At 32.8% G+C, this 25,771-nt stretch overlaps 1 protein-coding gene across 1 annotated transcript in view; it reads right to left on the reverse strand.

Annotated features, from left to right (window-relative positions):
• LOC123655639 (dachshund homolog 2) overlaps positions 1 to 25,771 on the reverse strand; it is a 147,423-nt gene that overhangs the window by 1,471 nt on the left and 120,181 nt on the right. The window contains exons 9-10 of the mRNA XM_045591402.1: positions 6,858 to 7,004; positions 5,779 to 5,979 (exon numbers count right to left, since the gene is read on the reverse strand). Coding sequence (XP_045447358.1) covers positions 5,779 to 5,979; positions 6,858 to 7,004 — 348 coding nt within the window. The remainder of the gene's footprint in view (positions 1 to 5,778; positions 5,980 to 6,857; positions 7,005 to 25,771) is intronic.

A 25,771-nucleotide genomic window follows, 5' to 3' on the forward strand; every position in this document is an offset into this window, starting at 1 on the left:
AACGGAATCACGTTTTTTGCTTACTCTAAGGAATATTTTCTCAACGGGAATTCAATTTCTGTACGAAATATTCGTTTACGATTTATGCTTTAAAAGTAATCTGCTTCATGAATTATAAGTAAGTATTACTCGATGAATATATATTTCTAAATTAATACAATAAAAACAATTTAACCTATAATAAAGATATTCTTTCTTCCTTTTTAGGTATTATAAAATTGTACAACTATTTAATTAAGTAGCCAAGTACATAGTAGCTATAATATCAAGTTTATTTGTTAGTGTGATTGCGCTTGTATGACGAGGAAGTTTGCAAAATTTACGCTACTACGTCTAGCAGTAACTACAAATGACTCTAATCCGATAGGTATCGTAACGAAATGAATCCCTGTCGGGCGGCTACAATACAACATATTGTAGAAAGTTATGTTTGTGACCTTTAATCTAAGTAAGCTTTTGATTAAATGGCACGATTTGTAATTCATTCATCATTAAAAAACTCAATTGTAATCCGATTTGTCTCAGCGACGACTGGCTCCAGGGCATCACACTCGCAAGTGTCGTCATTGGGGGTTGTCCCGAAACAGAAACCTATTATCCCGGGTGAGATTATACGCCTAGGGCGTCACAATTAAATATTATACACTTAAAAGCTTCGGCCTTTGCCGTTTCACTTCGCTGCCACCCCTAAATGTCCCATTAGGTCTGTTTGAATACGTAATATTTTTGCATTTGCCGCTCCTAAAACAGAACTGCCGGTTCCTTTGAGTGCTATAATCTATTTGTTCTTTGAAATAACTGTTACGCTTGGGCGCTCGAGTTAAATAAAAAGTTAGTCCTTCTTGTAGGAGTCCGCTTCTATAAGCCACACTTTGATGTATTTTGTTTTTATGTCATTTAGGTATATCTTCTACGAAAATATTATGAAAAGAATAATTCTGTATTTTAAGACAGGGTTAACCATTGTTTAAATGAGTCACTAATACACCACAAAATACGTAGCTTTAAGAACAATGAAAACATTTAATCGTTGATCGGTGTAAAAGTTTATTTCAATTAATTCTGTAACTAAAGTGAAGATAGCGTAAGAAATAAGACTTTTACTCGGTTTACAGACAAATTGTTTCTTTCAATTTGGTCGAACAAAAACAGCTCCTGCTCAGTTTGTTTCTCCTTTTATTTACCACTTTTATAGACGTCATTGATCCTCGATTTAATTTTTTGGTAAAAAAGTTACAACCTTTCTTTAGTAATTTAATATCTCTGAAAAATTTAATCAAAGGTGATATTTTATCCGAAGAGCAATTGAAGGTTCTGAGCGAAATTAAAATAATTAAACTACAGCGCACAAACATTATTCTTTTCAAAATATGAGAAGGTTGTTATGGACGGCTTGGCCGATATCAATATCCGGAACATATCAATTTCACTCCTAAACATATTAGTGAAATACTAACTGCTTGCTTCTTCACTCTTTACTAGATCTGAGACAAGTTAAGGATAGATTGATTGCTGCTGACTTTTTGAAGTGTGTCTAATCACTTGAATTGGTTTCCTATTAAATGTTATTCTTTCTTTTTTCCGAAGGATTCAATTCCGTCAAGTCCGTGACACAATGAAGTTCGTTTTAAATGTGACTTTTACAAAAAAAAAAAAAACTTTTATTTAATTCGTGATTAGGGCGTTTTGACTATCGAACGGTGAGATTGATTTTATCGAAAGATTTTTTTTACATTAAATTATTAATAAGCGGCTGAAGTCTATGTGCATATTTTAATACCAGCTAAACTATAAGCCTTAGTACGATGTTTTATAGCCTATAACGTTCCACCGTAAATAAGTTTCCCAAGAAAAAAAAGTATAATCGGATCGGCATACCACTCGCGCGTTCAAACAAATACACTTTTTCTTTTTATAATATAAGCACAGACAAGTAAATATCTTCTTGAGGGCAAACCAAAATTAATATCGTCAAAGGTTTCTGGCGCACCTGTGCTATACAATTTTATTTCCATTCATTTTACAAGCGCACCTATAAAGTAGCCGGAAAAGTTGCGTCTTTATTAATTTTTCAAACTTTATATTACTTAACATCAGTTGGTTCATTTCATCTCTACCGCGTTTATGAAAACATACGCTGACTGACATTTATTTACACAAAACATGTTTTTCATTACAACTTGAACTATAATCCTATCTATCTACTTTTTTAATTATTGAATTTTAGGAAATATAAAAATTCACTTTAAATACTTTTGTCGCGGTGGCGCAACGGTCCCAGCACTGGTTTGTGGCTGTTGCGCTAGCGGTTGCGGGTTCGATCCCCACTTAAGTAAGTACTACTGGATGTATTATATTGATTTTTTGTATGTGGGTTTGGAATATCATGACAAACATTTGTATTTGCATACAGATGTTTACCGTGGTCTGGGTGTTTGTGCAGTCCTTGCGGATCTGCCCACCGTGGTCGGACCCGGTTGTTATCATGTACAACTGATAGCGATCGTTACTCATAATAGGGAATATATGCGCCAACCCGCATTGGAGCAGCGTGGTGGAGCTCTGATCCTTCTCCTACATGGGGATAGAGGTCTGTGCCCAGCAGTGGGATATTACAGGCTGAAGCGTACTATAAAATACTTTTATATTCGTAATCGTATTCAATTTGTTTTAAACTACCTCTTAACAGTTTACTTTTTTATTTTTATTTTTACAACAAAAACCATACATAATGTTTCCGTATTCTTATACTAATTAAAATCATAGTCAAATTTTGTTTTATCCTAAAACTCATAAAACTTAGGTGTAGCAGCTCAGATAAGAATCTCTAGCAATCTTTCCGTAGCGTCACGATCTCAGGATATCGTCAGTGATAGATATTTGAAGGACGACATGTTGACATATGAATGTTATTTACTGTTGAAGTAGTTGCGTGAAGTTATGCCAATCTATTGCCCTCGCTTTGCCCGTAAAGTTGTATTTATTAGCTTGTGATTTGTGGTTTTTATTTTAGATATTTTTGAAAATACTTGTATGTAAAAGATTTATATTACATATATTTTTATGGTAGCTTTTTTACAATTTGATTAAATTTTAAAAGGAACGCGTGCATTGGAAATATTTTTATATCATTTTGTTCTTCTATTTTTTGTTATTTAAAACTTTTGATTTATCCCGTACCGTTGAAGGAAAATGTAGAAAAAGTTTTCTAATTTACGAATAATAAAATATGTTTTTTCTTTTACCGGCGGCATCGAAGAAAGTTGATAAAAGGGCAAAGTTTTAATTTTTATTTATACTTTCTATTATCTTTTTACTGCAAAAGGTTGATTTTTAAGAAGAAAAAATTCTTAACATAATTTATTCGGTTCATTACAATAAAATGTATATATGAAAAATAAAGTAATCTCTTTTATTGTTATCTACAGTACTTCTAAATGCACGGCTCAAGTTACGTTCGGTTTATGAATTTAAAATAAAGAAATAAAAAAAATGTGTATTATTATAATTAAATATTAATCAGATGTATTCAAGCATGTCTCCTGCAATAAAAGCGATATGCCGTAGATATAATAAAATTAACGCTAAAAAGTTTTTAAGTTCTACTCAATATCTATTAATTTTATGGTTTTTATTTTATTTTAAAAGCTTTTCTCAGTGATACCATGAAATTAGTATTGTAATATTCCATTTGTAAGTATCGCAGTCGCGTGTTCGCGTGCGTTAGATACTTGGGAAGGGTAACAGTTAAATTAGTTGCAATTTCTACTTGAAAGCAAAGCCTGATGGCAGGGCACTTGTCGGCAGAACAGGAAATGTGGAGCGTATCAATGTTTCACTACAGTAAATGCTGATATATTACGACGTATGTTTATACCTATAAAATGGAATAGTAATTTTCTGTCGTAAAATAGAGTACTTGGGAAAATGACATTGTTGGTAATAAAAACTTTAACGTAGTTTTATTTTATTTATTTATTAAACCAGCTTTTTTTCTAACTATGTTAGCAAACAAGCGTACGGCTCACCTGATGGTAAGCGATTACCGTAGCTTATAGAAAAACGATTTCTCACTCCAATGACGCTATTTTCGGACTTTTTCATTTTATGTCATTTGTAAATAATGCGTAAATTATTAATTAGTGGTAAGCGATTACCGTAGCTTATAGACGCCGGCAGCACGAGAATCATAGCAAGCGCGTTGCTGACCCTATCCCCAGGCCCTCCCAGGAGTTCTGGTCACCTTACTCACCAACAGGAACACAATACTGTTTGAAAACAGTATCAGCTGTGGTTTTCTGTAATATCGAGGTACTAACCCAGTCGGGCTGCTCCATATTTTGAGCAGGAAATTTCTTGCTGTGCGCTACACATATTTCTTTCACACGATTTAGACTGTTCCGTTTTCTCCTATTAAAATATAGCCTATATCACTTAGTGATATTGTAGCATTGTCTCTGGTGGAAGAATTTTAAATGAGTGTAGTTGTTTTTAAGTGTATCCATAAGAAACAAACAAAAAAGAAAATCTTCCCTCTATACAATATTAGTATCGATTTAAAATATTTTTTAAAGTTTGGATATTCACTTTTAAAAAATGTTTCCGGTAATATTTATTACCGAACCAAATGAATATATATTAAATGTAATATTTAACTTTACGATTCGATAAATTTAAAACACAAAAGAGCAAAGCCAGTTTTCATATCCATCAGTCGCTGCATAAGGGTGTGGCTGCACACAATAGTATTTGAAAGTCCACAGAGGCCGGTGCATTTTTAATGAAATTTCTGGGCTTTCCACAAAGAGGAAATATGAATGAAAAAACTACTAACATGTGAGCGAAGTATACTCTTCTTGTTGGATTACCCTGGGTATTTCATGTACATTGCATATATTCCATTTTTTAAATGTTTGTTTGTGTTTTTTCTAACGTTTCTTATTTACTAAATGAATTTACATTTTGACTTTCTATTTATGTTTACGTAACCTACTTATAATTAAAAATGATCCGTACAATTTTATCTTCTCAGTTGTCTATTTTTAATTTATGTAAAGCCAGAAATCAACTAATAACGAATTGGAAATATATTTCTATTCGAACAATAACTTTCAATTACAATAACCTAAAACATTCGTTTCTGCTTTACGGTTTGTTATTATTATTTTCATGATACATCAATGAGCGCAACTCTCCCCAATACAATACCAATAAAAATAAGAATGCGTATATCGTTTTCTGCTTTTAAATAGTTGACATTCTCGATTCGCTAACGTATGTAATATGATGAGTTTAAACACTGCATGTTATTGTTTGCAAAAGGCTGATTTTTTATTTATTTTCAAATATGGATGTTTCAAATTTGTAATAAAGTTTACTTTATAGATATATTATATTGTTATTTGTTTTTTTATATTATCGTTATGGTTGTAAATTTTTTTATGTTTAGTTTAATGTTTTACAATTATTTAGATAACACTTGAAAGTTAAATGTTTTTTCGATAACGTATACAGTTTTCATCACATTTGTAGTCTCTTTCTTGTGGTTTAGGTTTACGCTACGTTAAAGTTTTGCAAGAAAATATTTGTGTGTCTCATACATACAGTCCTGCTAAGTATTAGTATGAATCATATTCATATTTTCGTAGCCGGGGCGTTAGTGTTTATTGTTGTATCTGGATCTCTGATTTACATCCTACTGGGACTTGTTGATTGTGAGGCCTTTTTTTATATGCAACCCATCCTAACGCTAAGTAAATAGAGATGTAAATAACTTACCAGAGTAATTCTGCCAGAAGGCAGCTCCTCCGCTCATGATATCGACGGGCGGCGGCGGATAGTTCCACTGCGGCTTGTCAGGAGTGCGTGACGGGTCACGCTGGAAAGGTGGCGACGAGGTGGGTGGTTCCGTGCTCGGCGGCTTGCTCTCTGTACCATTCTCGCGTTCTCTGTTCTCTGGTGGAGCTGGCGTAAGATTCTCTGCAGAAGAAACATAGCTTTAGAATGTGAACAATCATATTCTGTAGATAATTATATAACCCGAGAATTACTATCAAAAGCGAAAGAATTATTAAATTCTGTTCAGCAGAATTGAAGTTTTCATATAATAATAATAAAAAAATCTTTCAGTACTTTGATCTACCATTTGTAGACAATTTTCAAGCTTTAAAATACGGTCATCTATGATTTTTTTTTTTATTCAAAGCTTTATTTTCTAACAGTAATAGCGTAAACAATGCTTATGTTTAATAAATGCGTTTAACTTAAAGACCGTGAAACACCTTTGGCCATTTATTGATAGTGTTCGTATAACCTAATTACGTTGTTAATAAATGTAAGTGGCAAACAGTGATTATACAAGAAAATGCGTGTTACTTCAGCTCCGAACCCTCATTTCAAATGGTCTGCGAAACGATTTCCTGACACGGAGATTAGTACAAGCCTTCACTAACGTTTACCACCCCACTTACGTCACGCACTCCATACACACTCGCGATCAATTGTAAGACAACCGATATTATTTATTCCATGCGAAATAAAATTTTATGGTTCATTACATACAGTTCAAATTTGTACTACATTTGTAAAATCTTATAACGTCTTACTATCGAAGAAATGTCGTGTTTTAACTGATATTCAGATAGTTTGACAGAACTTAAGTTAACATGTCAGAGGCATTCAGTAATGTAGGGATTTGTAGTCGAGTGTTTGAAATGATTAATTAAAACTAACAATAATACGTAGTTTGGAATTATGACGCTAAATAATAAAGTCGGGATTAAAATCTTAATTTTTATTCCGTAATAATTCATATAAGATTTTCCTTGTGTAAGTTTTTGTTAGTTAATTTTACTAACCAGTAACTATTCTGAGTATTTCTGAAGGCGCTCCAGACTGTTTTAAAGCTTCTTCTATCTTCTGCCGTCTCTTAAGCTCTAACTCTAATTGCTCTTGAATTTGTTGTCTCTGCTTCCTTTCTTTTTTCAATCTCTTTTGGTACATAACTGCAAGAAAAACAAAAAATAAATTACCCTATAATAAATTTCAGTGTAATAAAAAAATTTATACTAGTGTCCATCTTATATGAAATATTTTGTAATATAATTCAGAAAAAAAAAAAACATTTAAAAGGTCTCAGATAATTATGACAATATAATACTTCAACTTCTTTTGGATTAATGACTTTCAAAACAACATAGTATTGCCTAGTACAAATTAATGTTTCGTGAAAATAAAACGCGAAGTCGTTTTCTCATTAAATATTCGCTAGTAATTAATGTTGTAGCTAATGAAGGTTCGGGGTTCACTAGCGAGTGACTCCTACGCATCATTTGTCATACAACCTCCGACACGGCCGGTAATAACGCGTCGTTTTTGTTCCTCTACAATTCTTAATACGATTCCAGAACTCCTTGTACATAAATCGTGAAAATAAATATAGTAAGTAGCATATACATTGTCAGCTCTTCGAGCGTTTCGTAAAGCGTCTTTGTTTAGTAAAATATCGTGAACAATCTTACTCTTTGTGGTAAATAGTAATTTATTTTAACCATGTATATATTATATCAGCAAAATATCCACTTAGTAAACAATTTGTTTATTTTACATAAAATTATCGATGCAGAACGAGTTTTATCCGACACAGATTCATATATTTAGGATAAAAGGTAACGCTAGTACAAAGGTGTGACTGTGCCCCCAAAGGTCCAGTGAGTGGAAAATTCAACGGGCCGTCGAGTCCGAACACCGGTACAGTCTAACACCTCTGAAAAACGATTTCTCACTCCAATGACGCTTATTTTCGGACTTTTTCATCTTATCTCATTTGTAAATAATGCGTAAATTATCAATTAGCGCTCAGGCCTTTTACCGCTCCTAGAAAGAGAATCCTTTAATATACTGTGTTAATCCATAAAGGAAATAAAAGCGTTTAAAAGAATCAGATAGCAATCAGACGTCTTATCGAAATCAATGAAACGGGAGCAACGCTCCTCTATTGTTTTTATAAGTCAATATTTGTCTATCGATCGTCAGCGCCCTTTGAAAATAATCCGTCTCCTCACGTCGACAAATATGAACTCGACTAAAGATGAATCATAATAATTTTTAGTACCGTATTCTTTTCGGCGTTTCAAGGTTTGAAACGATTTTTAATCCTTTGGTATTATCAAGCGATTTTAGTTATAGCACGTGTAGCTGTGGACATAACGTTAAAGGATTATTTGTTCATATGTTTGTATCCATAATTTCTACTGAAAAATTTAATTTAGTTTAATAAATAGGATATGAGCAAATTGTGAATCAAAATTTTTGTTATGTGATACAAAATAACAATGATGATTGCATTCCTAACAGACGAACAGAGGTCGTATTACTAAGCAAAACAATTCGACGGCCGACGTATGAATAAAAACGAACCACCAAAATATTGAAGGAATCCGTTCAAAGGGGAAAAAATGCAATAAAAAGTCTGGCCCGATACAGAATGGGAGTGTGGTTAAAAAGCAACGAACGAATATGGTTGCGAACATCCGTTGCAGACAAAAGTTCGGCTACTTGACTATGCAAATTATATTTGCGGACCGCCGCGGTTGAGACTCGATCTCCGACGTTTCGTTTCACTTTTACGTGTATAACGTGTATTCTTTTCATATTTTCATCCGATTTCCTTTCCCCTCATTTTGTTCCGTTTTTAAAAGTCGCAGAACAATACCGCTTTCTGTGGGGGTTTATTCGCCGCGAGCGGTTTCTTTGCACGCTTCTTTTTCCTACTATTATAATATCTATCTTTTATATGTATCCGTTTCTTTTCTTTAATACTTTCGACTCATAAATGGCTGATACGGGACCCTTGGGCTGGTTGCTCAAATAACATGTAAATGAGTCGGTTTGTGTATACAAATTTTTATTTCATTCCCCTAAACGATACTTAAAAATGAAATGTTATTAGAAGGAAAAATTTAATTTTTATTTATCTTCTATTTATTAAAAAAAACTGTCTAATGTACCTTTTTGAATAAAAAAAGTTTAAAAGTGTAGAAGGAAGACAATTGAATAAATTATAACTATTTTTTAGACAAAAGACAATATAATTTGGATTTAGATTGAAGTAGTGTTATGAATAATCCCAATTTATAGTTTGCTGATTTTATTACCGTCCTAAATTGTCTATTTTAATTTAATCATTTGAGATACATAACAAAATAATCTATGAAAGTGATATTATTAATTTACGAACAATAATATAGTTGCAATTTTAATTATTTACATAGTCAGCCAAACGTTAAATTTAAATTTCCAAATATATGCTTTTGTACATAGTGAATTTCGTTTTTTGTAAGAATCTTAAAATTATCTACGATTTATCAAAATAATGATAGTTTTACCACTTGTGCCGTGTTATAACGTAAATAGAAATCGACATTTATGACAGCCACTCCCCTCAGTCGCGCCCGAGCCATTTAGATAAGTCTTTTTTATAGTTCTTTATTGAAAATAAATTGCCTAGAATAAAATCATACACAGTCGGAATGGCTTTCCGATAGATGTGTATGAAATACTGTTTGATAGATAAGATGAGTCAGTTATCACGGCGTATGTTCGATGCAAGGGGCACAATGCAATGATGATTACGATGTTATTTTAATAAATCTCGTATTAAGACGTCAAAAATGAACTATTTACATCATCGATGGAATAATATGTATTAATGTAAATCATTTTCAGAATACGTTTTCTCAATCTACCTTATGTTTGCATGAAAGGATTGTATATTTCCGGGTTTGTATTAAATTCACAAATTTTAAAACTTCTAATAAAAACAATTATAAGAATATTAACATTACCCACCAAAAACATTTTCATGTAAAATGTTGCCAAGACGAGATCATATGGCTCGCACTGTCAAAAAGTTATCAGATCTCATGTAGAGCCAAGCTTCTAACTCTACACGCCCTAACTCTACAAGCCCTAACCTCACAAACTCTACACCTTAGTCAAAATATGTGGCTTGGCCGTTTCGCTACCGTCACGTGGGCGTAAGGTGAAAATTTTTTTCACTGTTTTTTACTTTTCTGTCATACAATAGTTCTGTTAAAGAAAAAATAAAAAGAAGAAGAATAATTGATATACATATAATACAAATAAAAATAAAAAGAGAAAATATATTTATATGAATGAGACAGGAAAGTCGTCATCTACAACATCGGCAGCCGGTAGTAACGAAACGGCCAAGCCACATATTTTGACTAAGGTATAGAGTTTGCGAGGTTAGGGTTTGTAGAGTTAGGGCGTGTAGAGTTAGAAGCTTGGCTCTACATGAGATCTGATAACTTTTTGACAGTGCGAGCCATATGATCTCGTCTTGGCAACATTTTACATGAAAATGTTTTTGGTGGGATTTCACTTCTTTTTGTAAGTTGCTCATGACAATATTATAGTTGCATTTTACCTCCGACACATTTTATACCATAAATATCATCCAATCTTCACCATAATCGGTTTAAGCACGCTGTTTTTGATTTTATGTTGAACTGATATGCAAACGGTGATCTCCGCCAAAACTTAAATACCAAAATTACAAAATGTAAATTTTCGACATAAACTAATAACCAATTTTTATTTTTTATGTATTTTATTATTATTATTAATAACAAGAAGTCCCTATATCAATTTTCAGACCTCTAGCATCAAAATTTGCGGAAGTCTCATACAAACTTCCATCCCCTATTTTAAGGGGTTGGGGGGTAAAAGTTCCAGGTTTTAGAATTTTTTTGTTGTTTGTGTACTAATACTAGCTTACATACCAAATTTCAGCTTTCTGGGACTTCAGGAAGTACTCTAAGAATTTTGATGATCATCAGTGAGTGACGAAATCGGGGTTTTTTAGATATCAATAAAATCTAAAGTATAAGAGCTATGCAATTGAAACTTTATATGTTTAATAAGTTCACTATTGACATCATATCCCCAGAATTTTGTTTATCTAGTATAATCCAAACCCAAGTTATGAGGGTTCAAAAAAACGACGAAGCACTTCGAGAAAAGATAGGTAGTGCTTTTCGTTTTTTTTTGTTTTTTTTTTTTTTTTTTTGGTTCGTCTTGGCGGGGGCACTACCGTGTCCCCAGATACTAACTAGCCTTTGTACATCTTTCTTTGTCATCACTTTTATTTTGTAATGTTTTTTTTGTGGTGTACAATAAAGAGTATTTATTGTTATTATAGTAGCAAATGTTAATTTAATGAAAAGTTAAACATGTATTTATATTTATACGTATAAAAATTTCTTATTGATCGAATAATATTTGAAAACATTAAAGACTTGTTTCTTCAATTGCAGAAAAAGTTTATTCTGCAAATAAGATTAGACGTTAACAGCAGAAGGTAAAATATATTTGGACCTATTCCACCTCAATTAATAAACTACAAGTAATAGATTAATATTTGCGTATAGAAAGATCTCTTAAATAAGTAGAATGTAATTCAATTATATCGTCATCTGTCAAATTGCGTTATCCACAACTAGTGAAACAGGTCCTAAGCTTTACTATCATCGTCTATTATCAGGCTCTAGCTTGATGACAGTAAGTTTAGCTTTTTATCTATTTCGTCTGTTTTATTTCGGCAGAATTTATGGGGCGAGTGGCTCCTGCGATAAACATTTTCCTCAAAATTGTTCGGATTATTGTTCTTGTCGGATGAGTGGGGACTCCTGAGTTACGAGCTATGAGTGACCTTCACCTATAACGCGATATATTCAACTACGTTCAAAACATGTGACGATAAAAAATTGCGTGATTCGAAAAGAAGCATAACAATACTTTTAATAAATAAATATTATAAGCTTTATAATATAACATAATTATTTTGTTTAATTATTTTTTCGAAATTAATAAAAAATCAAATTATTTAGAATATATTTTTGTATCTGGAATTTTAGTGTAATTCAAAAAAATCATTGAGCATGTAATGTATGTAATGAAGTTTGTTACATTGGACATACGAACACATCAGTGTATTTGTTTTACATACAATAGTTCTAATTTTACTATTTATTGTTTCTAATAGAACATGGTAAAAGATTTATGTTTTACAAGTCTTTTTGTCAAATATAAATTTTTCTTAATCTTCATGTCCACTGAAGCGAACACGTACAAGCGAACAGCGTAGTTAATGGTTTTCAAACATATCTTCAAACGTTACATTCCATTCTATATTTCTTGCTTATAATAAAAGCTAAGAAACTTTTTTATGAAAAAAAATAAAGAAAATTGCAGGCTGTTTTATCAAACCGATCAAAGGCCGGTCGGACATTCCGACTTCTTACGACGTTAGTAAAAATACAATCTCTCTTTATAGTTACCATTCCACTGGTTATTATATCCGTATCGATACGGTTAAACTTACGGAGCGTGAAATGTTGGAATCTCAATATTGCAGGCCCCGGGCCCCGGCACCGGATTGCTAGGTCAATTTCGGACTGTTTAAATTTTTCAAAACATATTACAAATTATGTTATTCTATAATGTAAAAAAAAAAAATAACAAATTAACAGTATTCCATATTTGTACTCAAAATGTTTTCATGTCAAGACTAGGTACATACACATTCTTTGGAGACGCTGTATTCTCTATATTACTGTTTATGGAGTACTTTTACTGTCTATAAATGTAATGATTACGCTGAACTTCGTAAATATAAAATTTGAAAACGTACTTTGTAGTTTTATATAATGTCATCATTTTTAAATTGTGAATCCTTGTTCTCTTGTTACTTTACGACATAAAAGTTTTCTCCGCCTCGCTCAAACTTAACAATTAATTACCGAGGGAGCTATTCAATTCGTAGTAAAAATAATTTCGGGATCGAATGTAATATTTTCGATGGAATGGCTCACCGGGCCATGCTTCCTGCGACACCAGTGTGGTCGTAACGCGACACCTTTATTAATATGCCTGAATTAATAAAGTAGATATTAGTCGGCAGTGGCCATGTCGCGTGCAAATGATGATATCGTGAGGCTTCAGTGCAACGATTTGAGAAAAATATCGATTTACATACGATTCGAGCGATAGAGAATCGTGAAGGAGTCAGCCATTTGTGTTTTCTGTTTATAATTTTTATATATTATTGTTTAAGTAAAACTAAATCAGGATAATCAGTTAACTTTTTATATGTGTTTTAATTGTCGTAGATTTTTTTTTACAATACGTTTGACAAATTTGGATCAATCGTCGATTAACAAAAAATTATGATTTTCAAAGGTGCATAGGTTTTTTTCCGGTTTATTGGTTAAAAAGATAGGTAATTTTTAAAAAAGTGGAATCAATTGTTTTTTAAGCCAAAATATTAACTATCAGCTTCTACACATTTCGCCTATATTTTAGATCATTTATGAATATTATGCCCGAAAAACTGCTTGTCTTTTGCAGTAATTTAGTAAATAGTCAAAAGTATGTTGCACATATTCTAATCGATGAAGCGTGTTCATCATATGTTTCTACCAGCAAACGATGACTTTCAACAAAGTTTTCTTTTGATGGAATATATAAAAATACAGTCCACTACTGGACATAGGCCTCCACAACTTCGCGCCAAATATAGAGTGAACTCATGTGTTTTGCCCATAGTCACCACGCTGGGCAGGCGGGTTGGTGACCGCAGGGCTGGCTTTGTCGCACCGAAGACGTTGCTGCCCGTCTTCGGTCTGTGTATTTCAAAGCCAGCAGTTGGATGGTTATTCCGCCATCGGTCGGCTTTTTAAGTTCCAAGGTGGTAGTGGAACTATGTTATCCCTTAGTCGCCTCTTATGACATCCACGGGAAGAGAGAGAGTGGCTATATTTTTAATGCCGTAACCACATAGCGAAAAGAAAAGAAAAGCAATGCGTGCTGCATATATTCGATTTCAGCAACGAAACACGACATCATAATTGAGCGATGAAACAAAGAAGCTTGTTTTTGACGGACTCAACTTCTGTATGTTTATCATTTAATATCAGAAGAACAAACTGACATCTTTATCAAAATAATAATCGGAAAAAAACTTATGCATCTATACAAATAAATAAAATTGGAGTGTCTGTTTGTAATATTAAAATAACCGCTTACACGCAATACACAGCACATATACCAAAATAACATTTTTTACAATTTGTGTCTGTCTCTCAGTTTGTTCCGGATAATCTTTGTAACGGCTGGACCGATTTTGATGGGACTTTTGCTGGCAAATAGCTGATTTAATAAGTACTTAGGCTACTATTATTTTAAAAAATTATTTATTTAAAAATTGCGAACTGAACAATAACTATTTTGTTAAATTCTATGCGGAGGAAGTAGCGGGCATAGCTAGTACACCGCTAAAAAATTAATAAGTTTATAAATTGGGACTAAAAAAACGCGTAAACGAACTTCAGTTGTGTTATCTGAGAATCTAAATTATTTACAAAGTTACCATCGAATATAAACATAGGTCGTTATTATCGAATATTTATGTCGCGTTTTTATTATATTGTCGACGCGATATAACTGAAATTGGACGTCTAGTCGTTAATCGTAATAGCCGACAAAAAATATTTAATCATTATTTATGACATACTGGACATTTCATTTAGGGACGATATTTGATAGTCACATAAATAATGCATGTATCTCTCGCCATACACATGGGCAAATGTAAAAATAGTACTAATGTTTACAGATAATAATTATTATAGATTTTAAAAATATTACTAGTTTTTATGAGTACACAAGTAATGATGAACTTATAATTATGTTATATATGTGTTTAAAATACGAATGTTGAAAAGGTTTAGTTAGTTTAGTTACACAGCATGGTTTAAAGTTCTGCTCGAATCGAGTAATACTGGAATGTTTTACTACGCAAGAGGTGATATTGAAACCATCCTTTAATTAGGATACTGAGATTAACTTTACAATATCACCATCATCATTTCGTATTATTGATGGAATTGTAATGGCAACAGTAAAAATTAAAAAGTAAACGACGATCAGTAGCAACTAAGGCTAAAGATAAATAAAAAATGGAATATTTTCCGCTTTTTTCGTGCAATATCATAAAACATAGGTGCAGGTAAGATTCGACAAATATTGACAATGGATGATTGCAGCCGGCCAACGAGATCCCCTTGGCAAACTGCGAATTAAAATGGGGACGGGAAAAATTAATCCTAATGCGATTTTAATGAACTCGAAATGAACGAATGTAATAATGAATTGTTAAGCCTCTGGATATTCTTTTCAGACGTGGAATGGAATGGAAAAAATAAAGGGATTGAATAGAACCTTCTTAGTAACAAAGTTCTTAGACTTTATAGCAATGTTTCATCATCGCTAGACTTCATACAGAAAGCTCTACGGTTATTTATATTTTTACTTAACGTTACCTAATATGTAAATAAATTCATATTACTACATATCAAGGAAAAAGTACTTAATATCTTCATTAATTAAAAGTTTTATCTGTCTCGATTTCTTCTATAAACTTTAATAAATAGCCTCTAGATATGTTTCCCCTGAGAGTATACACCGCAGACGAGATAAAATGTAATAATAATTAAGGCTTAACATTTTACAAAGACGCGCGCCTTAACATCGAGTATAAAGCACACAAGCGCTGAAAATGTACACCTGAAGTCTGTGCCCGGTTTTGCATTAACGAATGCGGAAGCGACGCTGTGTATACAGGACGAGTTGCATCCTCCCTTCCCACTGCGAGGTGCACCTCCCACGCCTCCCGCTGCCCCCCGACGCGCCTCTCGCTCGTACCAGACGCCTCTAGCAGCACCGTGTCCCTCCGTGCGTTCATTACCTCCACGCGACCAACAATTCAAGTTTGCTTTCCACCACACAATCTACGTTGCCAGACTCACTAGACTACGGGGTATCCATATGGTATACTGGCCACTCGAATAATAAAGATGCAAAAATTAACCCGTCCGCACTGAAAAAAGCGGAAACTAAGTGAAGCTATCTCGACTTGAATAGGGGTAATGCAGCGCAGCACTTATATAGAGAATGAAAGAAACTCGTCGCAAGAGGATGAGTTTGTTGAAACAGAGGGTAAATGTTAACCGCGAAATAAAAACAGTCAACAGATAAATGCCAACGATAAACACATGCGAGAATTGAATGGCGAGTTATGAATGTCAATGTTGACTTGACTCAATGAGCTCTCAACATTTTTCACATTGACGTTAAACTAAAGATTGGTCCTTTTGAGGACAAAGACCGAGAAATCAATAAAGTTTCTCCACTAAATTTGCTTTAGCTCATAAAATATTCAATTACACATAAGCACACATTTGCTAAGGCCAACAACGACCACGCGGCACCCCTATTAAAGATGCCTAAGGGCCATTTAATCGGTCAGTGGATGTAAATTCGGTGGCCCCAAAACAAATATTCCGAAACTAATAAGGAAACGAAATATGTAAATCGTCTGCCATATTGTTTCACAAGTGAAATCTTCCTTTAATCTTGTAACAAATCTGTGTCCAAATGGTCGCTTCGAGGAAATTTGAATATAGTAGGGGTACGCTCAAGGGTCACGTTGAGTAACGCTGTAGCGAGAGAGGAGGTAAACGAATGCAAGACACGCACTGAGGAGATAGCGGCCATAATGTCGTCCTATGCACATATTGCAACAAATTAGTTGTCGACTTGTAAACACGGCGGAGGAAAGTAAGCCAGCTAAGACGTAGTCGGTGGGTAGTTTGCATGGATATGAGAACGGCAATATGGGGCTTCGCAGCTGCTGGCGGTACTCATTAAGATGTTTTATGGTCCGCCCGCCGGACCGGGTTGCCAATTTAAGATATTTCTATGCGGGACGGCGCTACGTAAGTTTGGCTTCCGATTAGGGGATTAAACTAGTCCTTTTAAGGCATTAGAGTAATAATTGTGGGGACCATTACGAGGTTAGTATTACCTGTTATTCCCCTGGTAACTATTGTTAGCTTTGCCTTAGAATGGAATATTAATTCATATAGCATTAATATGTTAGATTTTCAACATTCGTGCAAGTAAATGAAGGTATGGAAATGAGTTAAACTCTAGTTAAGTTCAATCCTTCGAACACCTATTTCTCCGCAAGTAAATCAAAGGGTGCTGAAACTTTTCACCTACTTAAAGCCGGACACTGTAATAAAGCGATCAAACTTCACCGTCCCTGGACATCAAATGAATCACCCCTCCTCGCATTTTGTTCTAGAGAAAATTAAAAGTTTATAGACGTCGAACGCATACGAATAAAATGGGTACGTATCTATATCGAACAAGTATACATAACGTCTCGTTTTAAGTTAATAATAATAAAAATAATCATTCATTGCAGACGTCAGTCCATATTTTTTGTTAGTTACATTTTTTTAAGCTACTTATGTCACAACTAACTACACAACTAAATTATATTAAATTAAAATCAAAATAAAATCCAACCACAGTAAAGTTCAATTCCAATAAAAATAAAATTAAAAACCAAAAACAATAACCGTTTTTGTTTGTTTTTTTTTTTTTTTTTTATTGTATTAAAAAAATCTTTATATTATTAATAACTAAAGGCATAACAGAATTGTAAACTAATTTTGGGTAAACTTTATTTACACAAGAATTGATAAAAAAGGTTATATTTATTTATCTTTTATAAAATAAATAATTTATTACGTGAATAAAAGACAATAATTATTAGAAGACGTAATAATTAAGAATGTAAAAAAAAAACATCACATTTTTAATAAGTTGTAGTATAGTTAATTAAAATTATCAAAACTGATGATAAGTAAACCTTGCCTTTATTAAAAACTTTAAAGATATGTCTATTTATGTTACTGTAATTAATTATAGTGTTTTAGAAAGGGACTAAGGATGTAACGGGAAACGTTTTGTCTTTGAGTCGGAAAGTGCTCAGCAATAACCCGACACCGGCCGACGTTCGGTCAGTTGGGACGAATAATTTTATTAAGTCTTGTCTTTGAAATGCTAAGCCTTGGTTGAAGAATACAAGTTAATGCTTTTATGCATTTAGGGTCATTTATAATGTTTCAAGGCATATTTTCTTTTTCATATTGAATGTTTTAAGTCTACATCAAAATTTATTATATTATTACATTAAATATGAAGGAAAAATGAACAGAAAGGCAACCTTATCGCTTAAGGGAATTCTTTTAGGTAACTCTAGGTTTCAGATTAAGCAATATTATGGCAAGTTTTCTTATTTATAAATAAACAAAGTACTATGATAATTAAATCTGATTGAACACAGAACATTTAATTTTTTTACAAACTTTATCTGATGCTGACGCATAAATATGTATATTTTATACAGATCAAATGTCTCGTAAGTACGAAACCTACCTCTATTAGACACCACAAAGATGTCTTCCAAGTGCAACGGTCTTAATCAAGACCGAATTAATTGTTTCTAAAGAGGTGATTCCGTCGAATATATTCTCTGATTAAGTGCACAGGTCGGGACCCGGGTTGAGGGTTATTAAATAATTTATTGTCTAACAACTATTCGTAAGGGGCAGTTCTCAAATGTTCCTCTAAGATTTAACAAAGTTTTGTTATGGTATTGGCAGCAGAAACTTTGTTCGTGAAACCTGAATGAATTGAAATATTAATTAGTGTAACGAAAATTATTTTACACATTTTACTGTGAAAGGTAACTTGTTTATCTTTTTTATACAACACTCTATATGTATTGCTACAAAAGTATCTTAAGGCATCATTATTTGGTCACTAAATCCGTCATAATTATCTATCTACTATAAAAATATGTAATATTGTCTTATACTCAAAGGTTGTCTGAAAGAAATCGCTCTTTTAGCGATAAGACCGCCTTTCTACTTCTTTCCCTGATTGTACTGCTTTTGGTTTTTTAGTATCTTTTAATAGTGTACAATAAATAATAGTACAACAACAACTACTACTTCATAAATGAACTCAAAACCACTCGCTGGATAAAAATATACAAGTTTTCAAGTACCGAATTCTATTAGGCACGAAATTTTCCGTTTTACTTGACACAAATAAAAAAAAAAAAAAACTGTGATTGAGTTTCGTCCAGACCTTTATTGCTTTCAATGTACATTTCGTCCTGTCAGTGGCAAATTACACAGGCTGCCCATTCACGCTTAAAAATCACTCTCAATCGAGTCAAGTGGGACAAAATAAAAGCTGAATTCATCATAGGGGTGTGAATCGGCACCCCTACCGGGAAACCAAGGCGGGAAACGAATGTCCGGACCATTTGTAAACACTAACAGGTGCCGACAGTTTATTAATTTAAATGGCGCTTACAATACGCAAGGACTCTAACTTGCGAATAGAACATATCATAAATCAAACAGAAGTTCTCGTTTTAAAATGTAAAAAATAACACAAAACCGTCAGACCGTTAAACAGTCAGCTACGATCCAAGCTCGATTGTAAACTTTTTTAATAAATTTTTCGTAACTAATTAAATGGAAAGCGTTCTGTTGTGCGTAAGTATTTAATTTTTTATCGTTCAATTCATAAACTATAGAAGATCGCATGGCAAGTGTCTCTGTTGCGAACGTAATAATGATGAAATTTTTGTAAGTAAAATTGAAAAATAATATTTTAAACGTCATTTAATCAAAAAGATAGTTGGGATATTGAGCTATTTTTTATATATATAATAAATATAATTCTAAATAATTTAAGCATGAAAATAAAATTTTAATTATTACTAGACAGGACTCAGTGAACGAAAATCAGGAAAGGGTTTCCTTAAATCAATTCAGCTTACTGGATTTGATTACGTCCAGTCGGAGAGGGTTCAAAATAATGCATTTTGCTGATGTACTGTCTGTCCGTTTATGGTTATTAATAAGACTGTATGCCAAAAGTATCTAATGGAAAAATAATTCGTTAAAAACATTAGGGGGCATCCATAAATTACGTGAGGTGTTTTTTTTTTTAATTTTCTGTCCCTCCCTCCCCCTGGTGAGATGTCGTGAGATTTTATTCAACCCCCCTCCCCCCTCCCCCAATCTCACGTGAGATTTTTCAAATTGTGGGTTTCTTACGTAAACGCTTTGGATTGTTATTGAAATTATTTTCTTTCGAACGAATTAGTGAATGATCTTAATCGTATTACGATTACGCTTAAGATTAAATCTTAAGCATGTACAATCTGGATTAAATGGACCAAAATAGTATATTTTTTTTGTTTCAATCAGAAAAAAATTGCATGATATTTGCTGAGGCCACCGCTCTCTCCAACGTAAGATTAGATGAGATTTGACTCGACCCCCTCCCCCCTTAAACATCTCACGTATTTTATGAACGCCCCCTTATTTGGAAAAAAAATACGACAAAAGTTGCAAAATTCTAACTATATATATGTTCTTATAACGTGATATTTGAAATTATATAAGCAAACTAGTTGAACCTGTGACTTCGTCTGCGTGGAATTTAATAAAAGTCATTGTTCAGTTCGCAGACTTATAGAATAAAAAAATTCAAAAATAAAAGTAGCCTAAGTTACTCCTTATTATATCAGCTATCTGCCAGTGGAAGTCACGTCAAAATCGATCCAGCCGTTTCAGAGATTAGCCAGAACAAACAGAAAGACAGAGAGACAGAAAAAAATTGTAAAAAATGTTATTTTGATGTATGCACAGTGTATACATCCATATGCATTTAATAAAAAGCCGTTATTTCAATATTACAAACAGATACTCAAATCTAATACTATTAAACGAGCAATTCTTGTATATATATATAATCTGAATCTCGGAAACGGCTCTAACGATTTTCATGAAATTTAGTATGTAGGGGATTTCGGGGGCGAAAAATCGGTATAGCTAGGATTCATTTTTAGAAAATGTCGTTTTATTTCTGTTTTTAGGCGATGAAAAAATGGCTACAATATCGTGAGAATACGCAAAACAAATTTCGCAATTGTCAATAAAGTTGTAATAGCTCGGGTGGGAAATCGGCCGGTCTGGATCGACCGAGAAGACCACAGTTTAAATCCCCGTATCTGAGATCGATTATTTTTTCCTTTTTTTCTAATTGCACTCATGATTTTTTATTTCAATAACCAGTTATTTTTTTTTTATTATTATGTCGGTAATATCGGAAAAAAAATTTAAATATGATTTCCAAAAAACACGATATACTAAAAATACCGAGCTAAACTCGGTCACCCAGGTACTTTTATTTAATTGTATAGATGTATTGATATTTATTACGGAAAAGGTTATAATAGATCAAACCAAATAGGTGAGCAAACTAATTTACGATAAAAACTTATGAGATCATTTGAAACGAACGACTGTTTGCTTTTGAGAGTATTAACGGAATAAGAATCGTTACTCCGCGCCGATGTACGATTCACACGAAAAACAAGATTAATTTTATTGACTGCTCATTGAAATAGCTGTATCGAGTCTATTGATCATTTATTTACTCACCACATCATTTAGATTTAGATTAAGTTGTACGTGTCATGTAAACAGTTGTTAAATTTAAGCATTAGATTAACTATACTGTTTGATTACGTATATTTGTAAACATTTTTTTATATAAAAAAATATAGTATTCTTGAATTTTCTGCGGAGAGCATATAATACCAGTTATGCTATTTGCTCATTTGTATTCCTGACTTATTAGTCATTGGATATGCTTTGAGATATTAGACTGAAAGATAATATTTATATCTCGTACGTAGAGGGCGTCTGTCTACATTCAAATATAAATTCAAGAACATTCTCGACAGATTCAAACTTGGTCTTCTAAATATGATATTAACAACATCAATACGATATCCTGCAATCAAATGAGTATGGCTTCAATGGCCTCGTCGTCTGCCCGTGTGTGGTCCGTAAACAAAGCTCTTAATGGCTGTAGTGTAACGTCAACAATTTATTACCACAATCGACATCGCAGTTACAGACGATTTGATGTATCGACTTGCTTTCGCTGAAATATCTGAATTGATGGTTTTGCTTACACTTCGATTTGATTTGATTGCTGCGTTGATGTTACTCATTTGAACTTTTCTTTGAACTATCGTTTTAAGTGACTATTGATAAATTATACAATTCGTTATAATTAAGTAGTTTTATATAAGTTTGCTTTTTTATATAATAATAATTATTACATAATTGTTGCCAATAAAACTCACACTATATATTTGGAATGTAAATTATTAGAATAAAAGTAGGTTTTTCTCACTAACCGACTTGAAAAAAGAGGAGGTTACTCAATTCGACCGTATATATATGTATGTTCGGGGATAACTTCGTCGGTTATGAACCGATTTTGATAATTCTTTTTTTGTTGGAAAGGAGTTACACGAAGTGTGGTATCATGATAAGGAAACCAGGATCTGATGATGGAATCCTAGAGAGATCGAGGGAAACCCTTGAAAATCGAAATCGAAATCGAATAGTAAGTTTGTTAATTTTTTCGTCTATGTCGATGTAATTGAAATCGATTTTTTCTTTTGCGAGCAAACACAATTATTATTTTCTACATCGAAAAGATAAAAATTTCAAATGACTAAATATTAAGAAAAATCAAAACAGTTGGCTTTTTGATCATTTGGCAGTAAACGTTGATGAACAAATGGGTTATAACAATATTTGAAGTAGATTTAGTAATTAATTAAAACAAACCTGCCTTAAGAAACGCATAGGGAAGAGTCGAGATCAATAAGCAATTTCTCCAAGACACCGGATGCGGTCTGCCGGGCACAAGTTCAATTATTATTGAATTTCCTACGCGAGGGACGACAAAAACGATAGGTTCAGCTTCCTTTTAAGTTTAATTTACGTATTGCAGTTAAATTCATAAAACTTGTCTTAATTAAGCAATCAATAGATTTACAATATATACATACATATATATACACACACAAACACACACACACACACACACACACACACCCTTTTATTTGCGTTAGGTCACTAAACGAAGAAAATTATAAAGAAAGTTTGAATATTATTATTTTAATGAACGCGTATTTTTATTTTATTAATTTTTTTTGTTATTATTATTGTAAAGAATATTTCAGGTATTTTTTTTCCAAGGTGAGTTACATTATTGAAGTTTTAGTAAGGATCCCTAATTTTTTTTAATATATATTATAATCTATATCACCCGGGGATAGTGTAGCTTCCTAACAGCGAAAGAATTCATCAAATCGGTTCAGAAGTTTCGGAGCCTATTCAATGCCAACAAACAAAAAAACAATCAAATATTTCCTTTTTATATTATTAGTATAGATACCAATTATAAGTACAATTAAAAAAACCATTTTCGCTATCGAAGCAAAAAACAATGATGAAGTGTAATAAAAAATTAATTTTTAATTTTTTGGTATTATAACAAGCAATGAAAAAACTATTTTTGTGCAAATAATATAAAAACGTTTCTTGGAATTGGAAAATTCCTTCGTAATGTAGTTGGATCAAATCAGTTATACAAAGTGTTATTCCTTTCACTTGGTGTTACTTGGGATTATTTTATCAACAATTTTACGTATTCACCAACACTCGTGTCATTTATACTCGTTTGTAATATTCAATCTTAGTTTTGATTGACCTTTGATTAGTCGAATTGATCTCAGATTATGGATATTTTGAATTTCTTCGATGTAATTTATTTAGGAAGAGTATTATAGCAAATGTTACCTACATTTCCATTAATTTTACCTATATTTTTATTTCAATTGTTATTCAGATTTCTGTCTTTATATTGCTATGGTGAGAAACAAATGTACCGACTGCCTTTTAAAAAGCGGTAAACGCAGTCTTTGCACGCATGCAAAACCAGGAGCATTATAAGCGCGTAGCTGACATTAGAAACGATTTTGTAGCATTGTAAACAAATTAAATTTTAAAGGGTTATTTTTAAGTAGATTCATAAATTGGAGTTGCAGCTTATAATTTTTAAGAGATTTTTTTCAGACGAACGCGTATCAGTAATTTATTCACAAATGCTATTCAAATGAATAATTTTCGTAGACACTCATTCAACTGTTGATGTGATGTTGTGTGATAGAAAGGTCGCATAGGACGAACTGAATGAGAGTATATAATTTATAGTTAAAAATATTTTGTATTCATGAAATAAAAAAATAATATTTATATTGTTATTGTACTCGGTGTGCGATCTAATATAGGTTGACCGATAATTGTCACTAATTTTTCGAAGATTTCGCCACAGTACAGCACTCGCACGGCTGACCACATTATGGTGGCCAATGAGTCATTGTAGTTTTGAAGCCCAACTCCCAGCAGTACATGGCACGCAACGTTACGTCGTTAGTTCATGCACTCCAGTGAGCAATTTGGAAAATATTTCTAACTCTGAACCCTACATGTAATTCAATTTTGCTTGTAAAGCTGTGACTAGGGACAATTTGTCGACCAATGCTAAATTACGTCGCAATTTTAGTATTTATTTAACTGATACGGTTAAGATTAAGGACAATATTAGAAATCACAAAGAAAATCTAAAATCCACGATACGAAGTGAATTTGCATCAACACTTAATTTATACGAGTTTAAGAACTGTTTTAAATCGATAGAACTAAATCGAACGAGTGTCATATCGGCAACAAGTCCGTATCAGATTACTAATACGATACGGTCGACACATGGCGCGTGCATTGGATTGAAGCAAAATCGACAATTCAATCGTGGCAAAATCAACACGACTGGTGACCGCGTCGCTGCACTAGTATTGTGAATTATAAAATAAGTGACATAATGCATACTTATTTCTAGAAAATATATAATGTGTAGTGTTAATAGTGATTAAGGTGTATATTTTTAATGTAAAATATATATTTAAATCTACATTAAAATTTGACGCGGATGTGTATCATATACACATTAAAATCTGTTCTAATAATTTGATACACAATCATAAATTCTAATTTAGCGAGTGCCGGATCGAGTTACCACCTTCAGTACCGCGGACTCGTTGTATGTTACTCCCAAGACGGTGCAGCCCCGCAACGTATACAAAATTAATTAGACAAAATCTTGGGGTCTTGTAATATTTTATTATTATTTCCGCTACTGAGATTTTATTAGCGCTTCATATTTATTGCTTTTCTCGTACGGCGGATCTGAATAGGGGCTTGATTAGCATCGTTCTCGTATGTACCTATGTGTTCTCTTTAGCTACAAGTTCGTAATTACAGAAGTTGTAATTACAATGTTGCTTACATCGTGAAACCTTGCTGGGCTTTCGTTATGTTACCGCGTTGCGAATGTTGATGGTCTGTTAATATTTTCTTTATTAAAACCGTCTATCAACTTCGTTCTTATTAGAAGAATATTTCAATTACAAGCAGCAACGCGTTTTACGCATTCAGATTTTGTTTTTGATGGCTAAGAAATTCACAAAAAATATTACAATTAACAATTTTTTAACATATTTTATTTATATTTGTTTGAATTTTTTAAGAAGTTAAAAAATCAGGGTAATGATAGTATTGGTACTTCATCCGGATAAGGTATAAACGAACAGAGAAATTACCTCTCCTATAAGGTAGTCCATTTGTGTAGTACTGCAGGACTCATGACTACAGCGTCTTTTACTTAGCGGTGAAATGTGTAATGCTATTCATTTGAATTTTACTTGAGCCGCCCTTTTCTGTACTCTAACATGCCTTGACTTTTACTAGGACAAGGTGGTAGCCGTATAAAGAATTAAAAGGATAATTCGAACGTTTAAGTACTTCAAATTAGATTATAAAACTTA

This window comes from Melitaea cinxia, chromosome 8, assembly GCF_905220565.1.
Source record: "Melitaea cinxia chromosome 8, ilMelCinx1.1, whole genome shotgun sequence".
Classification (NCBI taxonomy): domain Eukaryota; kingdom Metazoa; phylum Arthropoda; class Insecta; order Lepidoptera; family Nymphalidae; genus Melitaea; species Melitaea cinxia.